This window comes from Phalacrocorax aristotelis, chromosome 4 (genome assembly GCF_949628215.1).
Source record: "Phalacrocorax aristotelis chromosome 4, bGulAri2.1, whole genome shotgun sequence".
Lineage (NCBI taxonomy): Eukaryota > Metazoa > Chordata > Aves > Suliformes > Phalacrocoracidae > Phalacrocorax > Phalacrocorax aristotelis.
The window spans coordinates 55,172,101-55,188,214 of record NC_134279.1 but is presented as its reverse complement, the minus strand read 5'-3'; the positions used below and the strand labels follow the sequence as shown (position 1 = coordinate 55,188,214).

Sequence of the window (16,114 nt, the reverse complement as noted above, 5' to 3'; positions counted from 1 at the left end):
ACTGAGTATACCAGGTAAAAAAGCCTGCTTTATTAATTAAAAAAACGAACAACTGTAACTTTTGCAAGAGTTTCCTTCTCTTTTTTAAAGACTATTACATTCTCAAATCTTTTAGTGTGATTTATTTCTTCTTTCTGAATTATACTTGTGCCTTCCATTAAAGGTTCCTAAACTACTTTACAGTTATTGCAGAAAACACATTAGAGTTTGCCTTCACAGAGCTAATTGTGTTATGGTCATCATAAATCCAAACCATTTTACAATTCTACAAACAGAAAACAACCTGCAAGCCACAGAAATTCTAAAAACCAAATACTGACTATATCAAATATAACTCCCAGGAGTGGGAAGGGAAAGAAAGACGGACTCTGACAGGTCTAAGATTTTAATATCTTATGATATATTTGTACTTTCTAACTTGAGGTTAACACTCCAGCTAACAGATTTTTGTAGTACTGCTCAGAGCACCTACTTAGAAGCCTATAATCTTCATTGGTACTGAAATGGGTGTAAACTCCTAACTTGGTTAACTAGGTTACTTTCCTAATGTTGAATAGTACAAGTTCCTCCATATCACCAGTATTAGAGGAAACTCACTGTTCCCATTTTCCAACCATTATATAATATTCACATGAAAAAAAAATTAGTTTCTGTGATGCTGTCAAAAAAATTGTTTTTTTTCTTAATATCATGATCATTTCACAGAGAAAAACAGAAACTATTTGTGACGTTATTACACAATAGGCTAATGTGACATAACTCACTTTGACTGAACTGTGTGATTTTTTGTTACGGCTTAAGTTGACTGAACAGCTTTGCACTGTACACCTTCCTTTTCTCTCTTGCAACTCTACAATCCTAATTGCACACTCCAACCACTTACTTTGAACAAGTCCTACCAGACATCTCTCTTTAGAGCAAGACAATTCAACTAATCAAAATGGAAGAAAGGGAATTAATAGAAAAAAGTTCCTTGTCTTTTGCTAGGTTTGCAAACTGATTCACAACACAACCAGGTGAGCACTGGAACTGAAACAAGGGAGTGGAGGATGGTCCCCCACAGGGCTGAGCAAGGGACATTCTCCCTTCAGCACTGTCCATGTTGATTTCCCTCAATCCTAAAGCAAAAAATATATAAAGTAGGATTTGAATCCACTTGCCCACAGAAATGTTTTCCGGGCTTCACCCAAAAAGACTGTACTCCACATCAAGTCACTGCAAAATGCAATTCATTCACAAGACTTCTGAACTCCTCTTCTCGTCCTGACTCACAGAGACTCTGTGAAAGAGGAGTCTGCAAGGCAGGCTGAACATCAAGCATGTAATACACAGGAAAAAACCTTGAGGCGATCATGTCCAAGTACTCTCCCTTCCCTATATGAGAGCTGAAGCTCATTACACAGGCTAATGCACTAATACAACCATAGCAAGTAGTCTGACCTGGTTCATACACCTCCCTGTAAACATCCTACAACTCAGTCTCTGATGGCTTATGTTTCTGTTGACCAAAAGCCAGCAATAGGCCTAATAAAAAGAGGGTCTGAAGCACAGAATGCTACACCCAGTGAGCACACACCAATTATGAAAGCTTTTATCATTCCTAATATCCTGACCCTCCTCATCCTCCTCCATCTCCCCCTCCTCCTTCCTCAGAGTCACAACTTCCTTTCAGTAGCAACATAAATAGTCAAAGGATGCTGGAAGGTAAAAGAATGAATGAAAAGGTGTACTAAACATTAAGATCTGCCACTGCCCACTGCTCTGCCTTCCCTTGCTCCCCTATCTCCACTCAATTTTTTAATTAATGCTGGTTCCACTGGGCCTCTGGTAGTCACAGCACATCAGGGCAGTAACAGCAGATTAGCTCTATGGCTGCACAGTTCAATATGCTGATGAGTCTTCTTTTACACAGAGTTTGTCTTCCAGCAGATACAGACACAGCCACTAGCTCCAGAGAAGGAGAATTAGCAGAAGCGGAGCATCCCTTCTGGTAGCATCCCTCAAGGACATGAGATGAGATGGGGCATTGAATGAAGCCAGGAGCAGGGAAGCACAAGCCAGCAGACAACGGTAGCAGCTTTCAGACAGCCAACTGCAGAGAATACCCCAGCTCTCTGGCTGCATCCAGCATGGCTTCAGCTTGCCCCACCCATTGACTTTCTTAAGTCCAATAACAGAGTCTTCTGGCATCAACTGAATGTAGCCAAAACTAAAAGAACTCCAATTAATTCAAAGCTACATCGTAATTTCAAATTTTGTTTCCATTTCTTGAGAAGTCTATCTGTTGTGGATATTATTAATAAATCCAAAGAACAAAGTAGAGAAAAGTTTTACTTTCTGTAGTTGGAATGCATTTCTGAAATGGCTAAATGGAGGTCACTACTCCCGCTACAAAGACAAATATCAAAGAAGCCACAAACTCCACTAGGCTGATGAGCTGAAGAATAAAGAACGCAGATGAGAACCAGAAGTATATTATGAAAGCTAAATGAAAAAAAGAAAGAAAAAAAGGAGGCATCATTTTGAGACCATTCACCTTCCACAGGATAAGGAAAGGAAGGCAATGATAAAAGTACAAGATAACTTTCAGAAGCTTTACAGCACATCTGCCAAACGCATAAAAGCAACTAACAGACACACCACTTGGGATATGAAAATAAAAGTACAATAGGGCAGGGAAATTTTGGAAACATTCATAAGGTATTTAGCCATTAAAGATGACTCAACAAGTTTTATGTAAAACTTTACATATAGGGAGAATAATGGTCTTCCTCCTATAAATGAACCACAACTAAAAAAAAACCCTTAGAATAACAACATATAGCATTAAATTCCTACAAAAAAAAGAAGGAAAAAAAAAAAGAGTTCTATCCGCTGAGAACAGTAAGATTGATATTACAGGATATTCAAAATACTCATCAGAACAAAAACAGAACATTTCCCTTTCCCTAGAACATTTAATGAATGAAGCAACTACAAGAAAAATAAATACAGAGAAAAATTAATGCCCTATCAAGTTATGATTTCCTTGCTGTCCTCATTTATGTATGGGCCCATTGTATGGGCTTTAATTAATGCTTTCCCCTAAAAACAAATTTTGACTATAAACATCAGTGCTCAAAATTTGATTTTAAAAGAGCACATGTATGCTACTTCAACGAAATGCCAATGCTTATAGCAGTTCAAAGAAGTAGTAAAACATCAACCTTCCATTTTGGGGTGGCAGCAACTGTTGATGTTAGGTGATTTTTCTGACGTACAACCTGAAATAAAATTGAGAGCTACTTTTAAGCACCTACAAATCGGAGAATTAAGAGTTATTTTTATAAATATAAGTAAAAACATCCAAAACTTACACAGTAAAATTATTTCAAAGAAGGCTGCACACTGTAGCTAAAAGAATTCTTATTTTAGGTTAAAAATCATGTAGAATCATATTTCCACTGAACATAGATTTTATACAATTATATAATCTGAAAAATAGTTTTAAATCTGTTGTTTCAAGTGATAAATTGCTTGTTCTAAATGCCCAAAGACTTGTAAGAGCTCAAACTAAATCAATCCTTTAAAAGTACTTTTTAAACTAAATGCAAAGTGAAATTTAAAACCAAACAAACAAAAAAAAAACCACAAAAAAACCCAACAAAACAACCAAGTCCACTACCTACACAAATTAAATTCCTGTCCTAGTAAAAGTGTAAAGATAGTTGATTTGCTTATTGTACAACTCCTAAGCTGTTTGTTTTCATGCTCTCTTCTACTCATCATCTGCAGGCACGCCAGTAAAATACAAGAAGGCTTTATAACTCATTTCATTCCTAGTTTGTTTCTTTTATATCTCCTCCATTATAGGAGGTATAACAACGGTCCAAGATAAGCAGTACGTAGTACAGCAGTGCGCACCTCTTGACAGCAAAACTTTGCTTGAGAAAATTGCTACTGTCATCACCTGTGAAGAGTTCATATTTCCCAGTGAAAATGCCCTCAAGGGCTGGAAACTACTATAGGAGGGAAGCGTTCATAAATACATACAAGTATTTGCTCTTGTTACCAAATAAAATTACTTCGAGGTGAGATTACTTGAGATTACAGCCAACGTGCCTGTACAACACTGAACAGACATTACACTTTTTTTCTTTTTGGAGATCTCAGAACAACATAAAAATGTACAATGCACATAAAATACACTGTAAACATCCCCTCACACACACACACGACACATCAACAAATCATTCTTTTCCTTGACTGCTATCAAAATCTCAAAGATTAGGACACTTCATTCCACTCCAGAAACTGCTAAACTTCAGCAGGAAGGAAGCACTGCGCTCTGCTGGCTGAGAGAAGGAACACAATCTAGAACATCATATAGCATCAATAAATCTAAATAACTGAAGTTAGGCATAGACTCCCTGGGATTTTTCCTTATTTTCTATATTAACCCATAAAGAGAACATGACCCAAAACCATTGACTGATTCTGCTAAGACTAGCATGCAAGAGAAAAGGGATTTTTTTTTGCATTATTTTGAAATAATTAGTTATAAATATGTAGCAACTGGAACCATTTTCTCTAATAAGAAGAGCCATACTGTCCTCTGTTATGGGGAGGGACATAAACACCACAACCACATACATGTGAACAGTACCAAAACCAGTAACATTGTCTAGAGCAAAGTTATATATTGGGTCAATTACCCACAGCATATATCTAGTTTGTATATAAGTTCATGAAAGTTTGGCTGAGATTTGATACGTCCTATCACAAAACAGGTCATTGACTTGATAAAACATTAGCTGATACACCTGCAAGTTTTACTGTGGAAAGCAAAACCAAAACCCAGCTGTTTCAACAGCAAACAGGCACAGTTGTTCTTTTCATCCATTTTCACAACACATTTTTCTTTAGCAACTGACAAGCTCCAAAGTAGCTGTAAGGAAGCTGTATTCACAGCTTGGTTGGATTAATAAATGTGCTGCACTAACAGACTGTAGATATATAAACCTTGTTAACAACATTTGTAGATGTTGCCACCACGTAATCTAGCCACCACTGCAAAACATACCAAAAGATTATTAAAGAAGGTCAAAGATAAAAAAAAAAAGAGGGGGCATCTTTAAATATTTTTAAGTGTTTTCTGTTTTCCAGAATTTTTTACTAGCTTAAAATGAAACTAGGTTTTGTATAGTCTTTTTAGCTGCACTTTGATAGTGGATTTATGTCAAACTTACTAGTAGAGATATTCCCAGACAAAGCTATAATAGCAAAAATTTTTAAAAAAGATTAGTTTATCAATCATCTTTTAAAAATCAAGTGAAATTACTGCAAAGAATGGTAGTTATTTAGCTTCAACAGTCACTTCGATTTTGTTCTCATGTAAGCGAAAACAGAAGCACACCAAAAAGAATAGCTAATAAGTAACACTAAAGGAGCTTCCACTACATTGTCTGATTTCATCCATGCATGCCCAGATCTAAGTCACATGAGACTTTTCCTGTACGACACTGTGTTCCTTATCCTTTTCAAATAAACACTGATTTTCTAGGAGAACTGAGGAAAACATGTGCCAGGGAGAGAATAATAAATACAAAACGAGAAAAAAAAACCCTGAAGTATATAATGAAAAAAGACTCCCTGAAAAAATGTACACTATTTAAACAACTGCAAGAATACACAAATAGCTTCACAGATCATGAGTTTAAACTTCTGTCCAAGAATTCTAAAAAGTCAAGTAGTTACATATTCTTCATAAAGGAACTAAAAGACCTGATATGTAAGCCCTTGCACTAAGGTACTTCACTGGTTTTAAAATAAGAAAGCCATATAGTATTTCTCTTTAATAGGTTTTTTTTTGCTAATTGACGAAGTGCGATATACTTCATATTCTACTTAAAAAGGCAGTTTCCATGACTTACCTCATGCTGCCCAAGACACTCCCTGTTAAAGAGAAAAAAATCAGAAATTTAGAAAGCATGTATTTCTTTAATAAGGGACTTAAAACAATGACAGTGCTTCTCACACAAAAATAACGCAATCTATTTGTGAAAAGTACAAACTAAGAGAAAATAATCTATGCAGATCAATGCCTTCTCTTTTTCAACAGTTGTTTGGATTGCTGTATTTTATGACAGCAATCCCAAAATCAGTTTTTCATGTGCACATTAATGATAGTTGTACATGAAATTTATCATTTTCATGTTAGAAAATTTATTTAGAAAATTACCTGAATTGCTTCCAAATGTTTCGCCTTTGGCTCTAGTATATCACTTTGTATTTTTCAGTTATTTCAGAGACCTATCTAGTCTACTCTTACGTTTACAAGTCTATCCCTTTTAGAATGGTTTATCATCCCTAGGAAAGAAAAACTGCACACTGATCAGAATTCTCAAGGTATTAAATGGTGAATTATTCAAACACTGATCTCCTAAAAATTAAATCAGTCTTTTGCTCAATTCATTTTGAAAAGTATATTTTTCTTTTTACCCCTGATTTCCTACATATCTGTCACCTCCTTCCCAAGTATTATTTTGGTTTCTTTACTGAAACCGTATAAGGAAGAGTAATGAAAACATCACTAATATTCAAGCTAAAATACCTGTAAATCAGTTCCTAAGAGCTTCTGGAAGGGTATTTTTTAAAAAAAGTATCCCTGATTAGCTTCTCTGACACAAAGCAACTACCAATAGCTACAGATGGTCTTTAGGACAGCAGGATATTAACAAGAGCAATCAGTCTTTCACCCAGTACAATAAGAAGTCGATGTGGCACAGAAGCCTGTTCTTCTATACAGCTCAATTATCTTATACCCAAGATAATCTTCCTATAACCAGTTAATTTGGCTTCTAGGACCTTTGCATTCCATGGTAGCATGTTTCTATTCCTCTGCAAGGGGAAACTGCTTAACCAGCCTGATTGCCTTCTGCCACGTAATTCCTAAATCTGTGGATGAGAGGATCCCCACAGCAACCTTGCATTCCAGTTGAGATGTAATAGCGTCAGATGAACTACTAGATGCATAAAAAACGGGCAGGATCACTGGGCTCAAAGGGTAGTGGCTAGTTGTTTGTATCCTACTTGGACAGCAGTTACAGGTGGAATTCTTCAGCCTAGGACCTATCTTGTTTAAGTTTTTTTCCCCCAGTAACTTGGAAGAGACAAAATGCACCAATTTTGCAGACAATGCTAAAGGACAGTGCAATCAATACATTCGAGGGCACAGATGCCATTCAGAAGGATCTAGACAGATTAGAAAAACAGGCTGAGAGTCATGAAATGCAGAGACAAAGTCAGTCCTGCATCTGGGACTGATTAAATCCCAGCAACACTGCAGGCTGGGGATATAACAGCATATTTCAGCATTAAGTGGAAGTTACCAACAAGATGAAGCCAGACTCCTTACTGAGGTTCATAACAGGGAGGCAAGAGACAATAATCACACTCAGTCAAGGAAGATCCTGACTGGATACACAGTGGAGAAAAAAAAATATTTTAAAAAAATCAGTACAAGTATAATCAAGCACTGAAAGATGTTGTCCAGAGGCTGCAGAATCAATGTACTGGGCATTTTCAAGGTCCAGCTTGACAAAACTGGAGCAAATCGCTCCGAATTCAGTGTTGATCTGCTTTCAGTAGGCAGCTGGACTACATGACCCCACGGTACCTTCCAGCCTCAATGGTTCTGTGAAATTAACAGAGCAAATAATTTTCTAGAAACTAATTTCTATTTACAGAAACAGATACCAAACACATTCCATTCCAAATCTCTGACTGCTCATGTTCAAAGATAGCAAGTTATTAGAAAAAAAAAATTTTAAAGTATTGCAAAACCCCAGTGATGAAGGATGGAATCCCCACTAACATCCATCCATTACAGAATACGATTATTTAAGCTATTCTCCATTATCATATTTGTTCAAATGACACTGTTCTAACAGCGATTCTAAAAGCCCTGCTAATGATCTAAGAAGGTGTCAGATATTTTGCTTTGTAGCAACACATTACTTTGTATCTATGGTTTTGTTTACTATTATTATTTCGCTAATCCAGGAAACCTCTCTTATATCACTGTCATTAACAAAAAAAAAGAAAAACAAACACACACACACCCCCCAACAACAAAAAAAACCCCAAACATTACAGTTGCAAAGACTGATCAAGAGGGTGAGGATATTCCAGAATTACTGTGATCTAATGCTAATAGAACCTTAAATTGCCCCAAGCACTATGAAATGTAATGATGCTTCCTCTAGTTCGAAAATCAAGTACAACTTTTCCAGTGTGTTTTCCTTCTTACTTAGCAGACCTACCTCCTCTGGGTAAGAGTCTTCAGACTAAAGGAGGCAATATTGAGGTTGGAGTTCAGAGGAACTATGAGATGTGCCCTACATAATGCACGATGTTACACAATGACCTCTGCAGAATACCTGCATGAGAGTTTTTGCCGGCATCGACCCAAACACTGACACCAGACCGGTCATAACTACACATTTTTCACCTTTTGGGAGTCTGGCTTTGGACTTTGAGCCCAAGAATCAGATGCACTGAGGAGTGATAGTTTTGAAGAAAAGTACAACCCACCATAGTACAATCCTTGATAAATTTAGTTCTAAACCTATCTACACAGGCAGTTAAATGGATACTTTTGATCATCTTCTTCTGTCTACTTCTCACTTCAGAAAATGAGAATAAAATATCCTCTCATTAAGGAGGGATGTTTAAAAAACAAATAGTCACTAATGCCTATGAGGTATGCAGGATTTAAAACAGTAGACTACAAAACAAAAACAGACCGAAAACTCCAGCATTTCCTTTTTCAGATAAATGTTGAATTCTAAGTCCACAATGCAAACAGAAGTTCTACCAAACTGAAAAAGAATGGTGAAAAAAAGTAATCGTATCTTCCCTTATATCCTCACCATCATCACAGAAGAAGTTGATTTGGCTCTACTCAAGGAGCAGAACCTTCTGGCCAAGTCAAAAATAGAAAGGAAACAAGCAGATGGAAGGAAGGGCATCCACCTGCCATTCACTAGCATATAATAACTGAACAACTGAGAAACAAAACAGCAATTCATTGCGCAGAAAATTATGATCCCATACACCAAACAAGATAGAAAGTATATGGAAAAAGTTGTATGTTAATGAAGACTATGAAATTACGATGGCTGTCTTTGCAATTTTCTTATTTTTCTTTTAAGGTAGCATTGCACAAAACACATATTAAAAACAACCAATCTTTACTAGCGCTGTCAGTCCTTTCATACAGTGAGCACACACTACAGAAGTGCCTACTAAACAACCACCAATGTTCCTAGTTTTATGAGAATGGTGTTCACATAGGCTCGCTGCACCTGAAGAGGAAAACATGGTTATTTTCACACCCATCTCTGCAACAGTATAAAAAGAAAAAATCTCTTTCCATACCAAAACTGTCTTTTCTTTTCAATACTTACACTGGTATAGGAACTTCACAGGGTGGGCACGGTAATGCAGTTTGAATAAAAGCTGGCTCAGACGGCTGTTCCCAAGGACCTGCAGACTGATGCTGAGAGAAAAAGACAACAGTAGTTGAATACAAAACATAACTGGAACTATCTGCTTGACCGTAAACAAATGTATTATCTGAAGTGATCCCAGTTCCAACAAATCCACTTGCTAGTAACTAATTTTTTACTAATGGAAATCTCAACACCCCCTACATACAAAAAAATTACTATTTCATCCTTAGCATGGTTAGGGATAGGAAAATGAAGGCCTGTGGCCCTACTGACAAAAATCAAGCACAAAACCAAACAAAACCACAGCAAAACAATTCTAAGCATTTAATAAATGTAAAAAGTATAAAAATATTTCAATTACTAAACAAATGAAATTATCATCACGCAGTGCATGCGTCATGTTAAAAGACCCCAAACAATTTATCACTTCTAACTTGTACAAATTTTGATGGTTTAGTAAATATCAGTAAAAATCTATTTTGGCTCTTATGTTAAAAGTAATTGCTTACATTTAAACATTTGTAATACAACTCCTAACAAAAATCTTATAATTTGAGTAATAACTGCTGAAAACTGCACATTCAGTTATATGCACTACAAAATTAATTAGATCACAACAAAAGAGCTAGAAGCACTCAGTTTCTCAGACAGTATGCATACTGCTGTGCTAGATTATTTATTTACTCTGAACTTCAAACACCTCTAAGGTAAGATTAAGGTTAAACAACCATTGCTTATTCTTCAGAACACAAACAACACACTATTTTTCACTATTTACTTACTAAGCCAGTTTGCTTCACAAGTGCTTCATCGTGGCAGGGAACAGGGCACAAATGTCCACACGCTAATGTTTTCTGGCAGGGCTGGCGACACGGAGGACACCGACCAAAGTGACAATAGTGTTTCTCCTGGGTAGTGTGGTGACAGGTAGGGGGTCGACTGAAGTAAAATCCAAGAATGAATCAATATGACAGCAAGAAATATGAAGTTACAGCCACTGGACAATTATCCTCAAAATACAAAGAACTGAGACAAACAAGTTTGGTTTTTTTTCTTAAAGTTAGTTTACTTCTCACCTTCAGTAGTGGTTAATATGACAGTAAAATTATACAGGAGTTCTAAATTAAATTAAAATCAAAGCTGGGTTTGCATATTCAACAGCTATTTCAATCCTAATTCTACTCTGCACTAAGAAATCTTGCTACACCCCAGCAAATATTCTCCTTTTTCCTTTTGCTAGTCAAGTTTTCTAGGCAAACTGCCTAATGGAGGTACTTCAAAATGTACCAGAGATGACCTGAAGAAGGGATTGGGACTACAGAATTAGAAGTGCTCAGAACCTCCCCCCCTTGACAGCAGCAAGCTGCTCATAAAACCACAGCATCAGAGAGGTGTCTGATAGGAAGGATTATTGCTAATCTCTATCTGCATAGTCAAGAATACAGAAAACTGACAAGCAATATCTGTGAACACATTAAAGGAATAGTTTTGCCTTTTAAAGTTATATTCTACTACTTTCTTTAGGACATCTTAAACTCTACTGAAGAACTAGAAACACACACGCTTTCTATACTGACCCACACAGCTGTTTGCATTTGGGAGGTTTGATGGTGCGCTCTCTGCCACAGGGGACTTTAATGACAGTTTTTCCACAATTGCATTTCACATCTACAGTCTCTGGGCAAGGGTTACAGCTACCTAAAAATAAAGATAATAACAATATGATCATCTGAATAGGCTACTGATTATAAAAAATGGTAACTAATATAACTCTGAATATGCACATGGTATAATTGTCCTATTCTGTTTGAGCTAAGTAATAGACAGCTGTTAACTTCTTATTTCTTAGTTTCAAATCCCTCTTTTGAAAGAGAATTTCACCATTCTTAAAGAATAGTAATAATAATCCTGATTATTCTACAGTTGTTAACTGGTATAAAGTTAGAAACAATCCCTCTCTCACATTTTAAAAAGAAGTCAGCATTATTAAAGCCCAGTCATTTGGACCCCACAACACTTAAATATTTGCTATTTATGTTTCCATCTTACATACACGTGAAGACGTGTCATCTTTCATCTATATTCAAAAGAAAAAAAAGAGACATTGAAAAACTGGTTACAATAAAGTTTTGCAGGTTTTGTAAGATATTAAAGAAATGTTCATCCTCTATATAAAAATAACGCTTTTTCGGAAAGATCCTCCTCGTTTATCAAGTTACTCATGCTACTAAACTGATATATTAAAAAAAGATATGTAAAATGTCTATGTTTTAATTTATAGCTCACACACACTATTTCTTCATCAAGTGCCAACTGCAAAGTTTTATTATTGAGTGATTACCAGTAAGAATATGCATCTTCTACAAAAGCAAATTTAGATGCGGGATTTGGCCTTACTGAGCACATTGCATTCTGAAACATTAAAGAAAGCAATGCTTTGAAAGTGTTATCAACAGCACAACTCTAAGTTATTCTGACTTGTCAGCAGGATCTGAGAAGCAATGCTTCAAGATGCAGCGCTCTCAATGACAAAAGGCTGCTGAAGGAAAAAGGATGGAAGTATACAGTCTTTATATTGCAAAGTAAATGAAATTGTAATATACTATTAGCACACAGCTACTTTTACAAAAAAAATACAAACCTGAAGGTCTAAAGCTATGCTGCCCGGAGTCTCTAATAGGTGTACAATTTACTTAAATATACTATTAACAGAGACAACTGCCTATATTCTCAATAAGATGAAAGGGCAGAGATCACATATAAGCCTGAAGTTAACGCAAGACCATGCTGTTCTCAAATCAAGTGTTATAATGTACTACAGTAGGAAACAAAACATTTCTACTCACTGGCAACACATTCTAAATTTCAGCAAGTATTAAATACTTAAGAAAAAAAATATATGTAAAAATCAAACCACAAACAGAATAGATTAGGTTACCTTTTGTCAGGAACCTCTGCCAAAGGCCAAGTGCTTATTATCAGCAAGCTCTAATAATTTAGAGGTCAGGTACCTTTTAAAGGCCCTGATCTGGCAAGTTATTTTCTAAGAGGCATACTATTTCCTTTAAAATTAGTGGTCACCGAGATCTGGCAGCTCACTGCAAAATTAACCTGACCAGGTATTACACACTGAAGATAAAATAATAACTTTCAGCAGCTATTAAAATATTGGTGTATAAAGGAGAAAAACATGCATATAACTATTTTGAAATCAAAACCATTGCCTTTATTAAGGATATTTTCAAATATTCTCACAAGATATTACGAACTGTACTAGATTTTAATTTGTTAAAGCACATAGAAGTTATTTTCTTTTCTAAATTTATCATCTGATATAGTTTTATTAGATAGTTTTATTAGATGCAACTTTTGGCAAGAGTTGGCACTTAGATACTGACAATTGTACTGTTTTGATAAGTTACATACACTTTGAAGTGTATATATTTGATATTTACATTCTCAAAGTTCACTTTTGTTTTCTTATAGGCACTACTTTATTATTTTTATATTATTTTTGTATTGCCATCAGTTATTAGGAATCATTGTCACTTTTAGCCAGGCTGTAAGATGCAAGCAGTAGCAAATATAAACAGCAATTCAGTGTGAAAGTTTATCCTACATGCAGCACTAGCTCCGTAGTTTTCTAACCGTAATTTTATTCTATGATTTAGTTACCAACCAAACTAATGCAGAAAAACAGGAAGGAAAGAAGGGGCACAGTTAACAGAGAAAGAACAAGCCACTAGTTTGTAGAGACAGATTTAATAGCAGGTTAACTGGGACAACTACCACATTTAACTGTCCTGTCCTCTTAAGAATCACTGCCTCAAAAAGCAAGATTACCTGAACAAGTTGTGAATTATTTCCTGAGCTGTTGCAATTTATAGTCCACAATACTAACAGAAATTACATTGGCTACTCAGCTGCTGTTTCCACAGGGCAGCAGCTTCTGTGGGGAAAATTGCTGAGAGGGCAGCCACTTTTTCAGTCATTCTAATTTAATCCCCTACCAAGGAAATGTCAAAGCAATTGGCCAGGATAAAAGCTGCCAGGTAATTTTGGCCATTTTCAGCATCTCTTTAACCAAGGTCATTGGATGCAGAAGTAAACTTTTTTGTTATCCTTCATATAGTTAGTAACAAGTTCTCATTTTCTCTTTCACCAGTAAGATACCAGTATCCATTAAAATTCCATCAACTTTTGTTTTATTTTAAGCCCACTCCTATCACACGTTGTATTCCAGGGTTTCTAAAAACCATCCAGACTCAACCAGCGCAGTAATTTCTATATGTAGTTGGGTTTTGTTATACATATTCAGTGAACAGAATTATTTGGGAAAAGAAGTCAAGCTATGGATTTTGAATGAAGCAGCTGGAAAGGGGACAGAGCATTTTCAGAGGAACAACACTAAGAAAAATTACCAGGTAAAAACTCAGGTTGTCATCATGTAAGTCCTTAAGCTCTAACCAGCACTAAAAACCTTTCAAACACACCGCCCCCACAAAAAGCCCACATGCAACAAGGGAGAGAATTCATTAAGCACCACAGCCATGCAAGCACAAAGTTTGGCAAAAATAAACAATATTCCATCACTATGGGGAACCTTCACCTATTCTTACCTCTGTGGCAGCCTGAAGGGCATTTGTGATTTCTGCAGCCTAGAGTCCGCCCACAGATTTGATCACAAGGTGGACAGTTTCCGGAACAGCACTGTTGAAAAAATAGATACTTTATATAATTGAAAACTTAAGACATTTCTGGTATAAATTTGCCCTCTTCTACTACCTCATTTTTTCAATACTACTTAAAAAAATTTTCACGCAATTTAGTCAAATTCCCTCACATTCTTGACAGGTATAGAAAGGGAGTTGCCTGTAGAGTTGTTTTATAAATTTCAAATTAGAAAATAACAAAAAAATACACATTTGAAAGCATCACTTCAACACACTAAAAAGGCAGAGGGCTTCCAAAAAGCACAAGAACATTTAAGAGGTTAAAATTCTTATAATATTTTAAGCCAAAATAATTTCAGAAGTTTACACATAAGATGTCTAGTAGTTTGCCCCATTACTCTGCCATTTCTTCCACTTTTATACCATCTTGTCCCTGGCACAAAAGTGTTTGAAACACCTTTTACCTTTGTAGTAAAGGTCAGATAACTTTAGGATCAGTTATCTACTTTCTGTTCTTACATAAAGTAGTAATGTGGAAGAATCAGAACACACCACAACATCACCAGATTGGTGGATGCCAGGTCAGAAGAAAACCCCATCTTTCCTATTAACTTGAAGGGTACCCTCCTTCCAAACCAGAAAAGACAATTAGGAAGAGAAACCTGGATTTTAAGCATGAATATGTCAAGAAAGGAAATAAATTGATTTAACCGCTCCAGAAGTTTAACTGCATGAAGCATCACTACTCAAGAATCTGAAAGTAAACCTGCCTTCTGGAAATGGAAAGTTGTCAAAAACCCCTCACAGATTTTAAGGCCACTAAGTTTTTCTTGGTGACATGCTGTTCAGACAATTCTGGTACCCTGCAAGCTAATTTGAATGACACTGAAGAATTCTCCTATCTATACAATAACATGAGGTGGAACAACAGATCGATGTGATTTATATATAATATGAAATATCGTATCTAAATAAAAACAAAGTTATCTAAACAACACATTGGAGAAAGATCATCTCTGACACCTACCTTTCTCCTACATTGGTGCTTTTGGCAATCACGAATTTTAGTACACTTCGTTTCACACAAATATGTCTTATGACACGGCATGCGTTTAGTGTGCTTTCCACAGCGACATTGTTTTTCGACTTCCTGGGCAGCAAGATAGGGAAAAAAGCAGGGTATTTTTAATACCAAAAAAAAAGTGGAAAATAAAATGTTCTACTACTAGGTGTAAAGAAAGGTTCACAGGAGGGTAACGTTATAATGCTCTACCACAGCAGGAAGTGTATCACATGCTGTGGGCAGATTACCTATCTGTGCAGTAACTACTTGGAGACCTTGTGCCGGTATTGCTAACACTGTGCTGGTCAGCACCTCACTGTAGCTTTGGTCTCACCAATAGGCAAGCCACTTCAAAGGAACCACTCAAGTATGTGGTGCATGATGTCAAGCACAAATGCAGAACAAATTCATACAGAAAGTACCCCTCCTGCACAGTAAACCCAATCCATCCATCGTGTATACAGATGATTTAAGAAGCAGGTGAGCAGGTTTATCTGACTAATCCCAGCTATCGTGCGTTAACTACTTTCACCATGGACTTTGTAGCCAAAGCTGGTTCAGGAAGAAACTGAAAGCAGACAGAGCAACAGCTTTATGGCCAGACTACATGTCGTGGTTTAACCTGGCAGGTAGCTAAGCACCACTCAGCTGCTCGCTCACTCCCCCCGCAACAGGATGGGGGAGAGCAGAAAAGGCCTTGACTTCTGTGTAAGCACTGCTCAGCAATAACTGAAACATCCCTGTGTTATCAACACTGTTTTCAGCACAAATCCAAAACACAGCCGCATACGAGCTATTTTGAAAAAATTAACTGTACCCCAGATGAAACCAGCACACCACAGAAGCCCCATAGATATTTAAAGAACAGCAAAATATTCATTTCT

The 16,114-nt window shown here is 36.4% G+C and overlaps 1 protein-coding gene across 2 annotated transcripts in view; it reads right to left on the bottom strand.

The window, feature by feature from the left end:
• NFXL1 (nuclear transcription factor, X-box binding like 1) overlaps positions 1-16,114 on the bottom strand; it is a 50,069-nt gene that overhangs the window by 24,535 nt on the left and 9,420 nt on the right. For both annotated transcript variants that reach the window (XM_075091567.1, XM_075091568.1), the window contains exons 10-15: positions 15,195-15,317; positions 14,114-14,204; positions 11,072-11,192; positions 10,277-10,433; positions 9,450-9,541; positions 5,913-5,934 (exon numbers count right to left, since the gene is read on the bottom strand). In XM_075091567.1, coding sequence (XP_074947668.1) covers positions 5,913-5,934; positions 9,450-9,541; positions 10,277-10,433; positions 11,072-11,192; positions 14,114-14,204; positions 15,195-15,317 — 606 coding nt within the window. The remainder of the gene's footprint in view (positions 1-5,912; positions 5,935-9,449; positions 9,542-10,276; positions 10,434-11,071; positions 11,193-14,113; positions 14,205-15,194; positions 15,318-16,114) is intronic.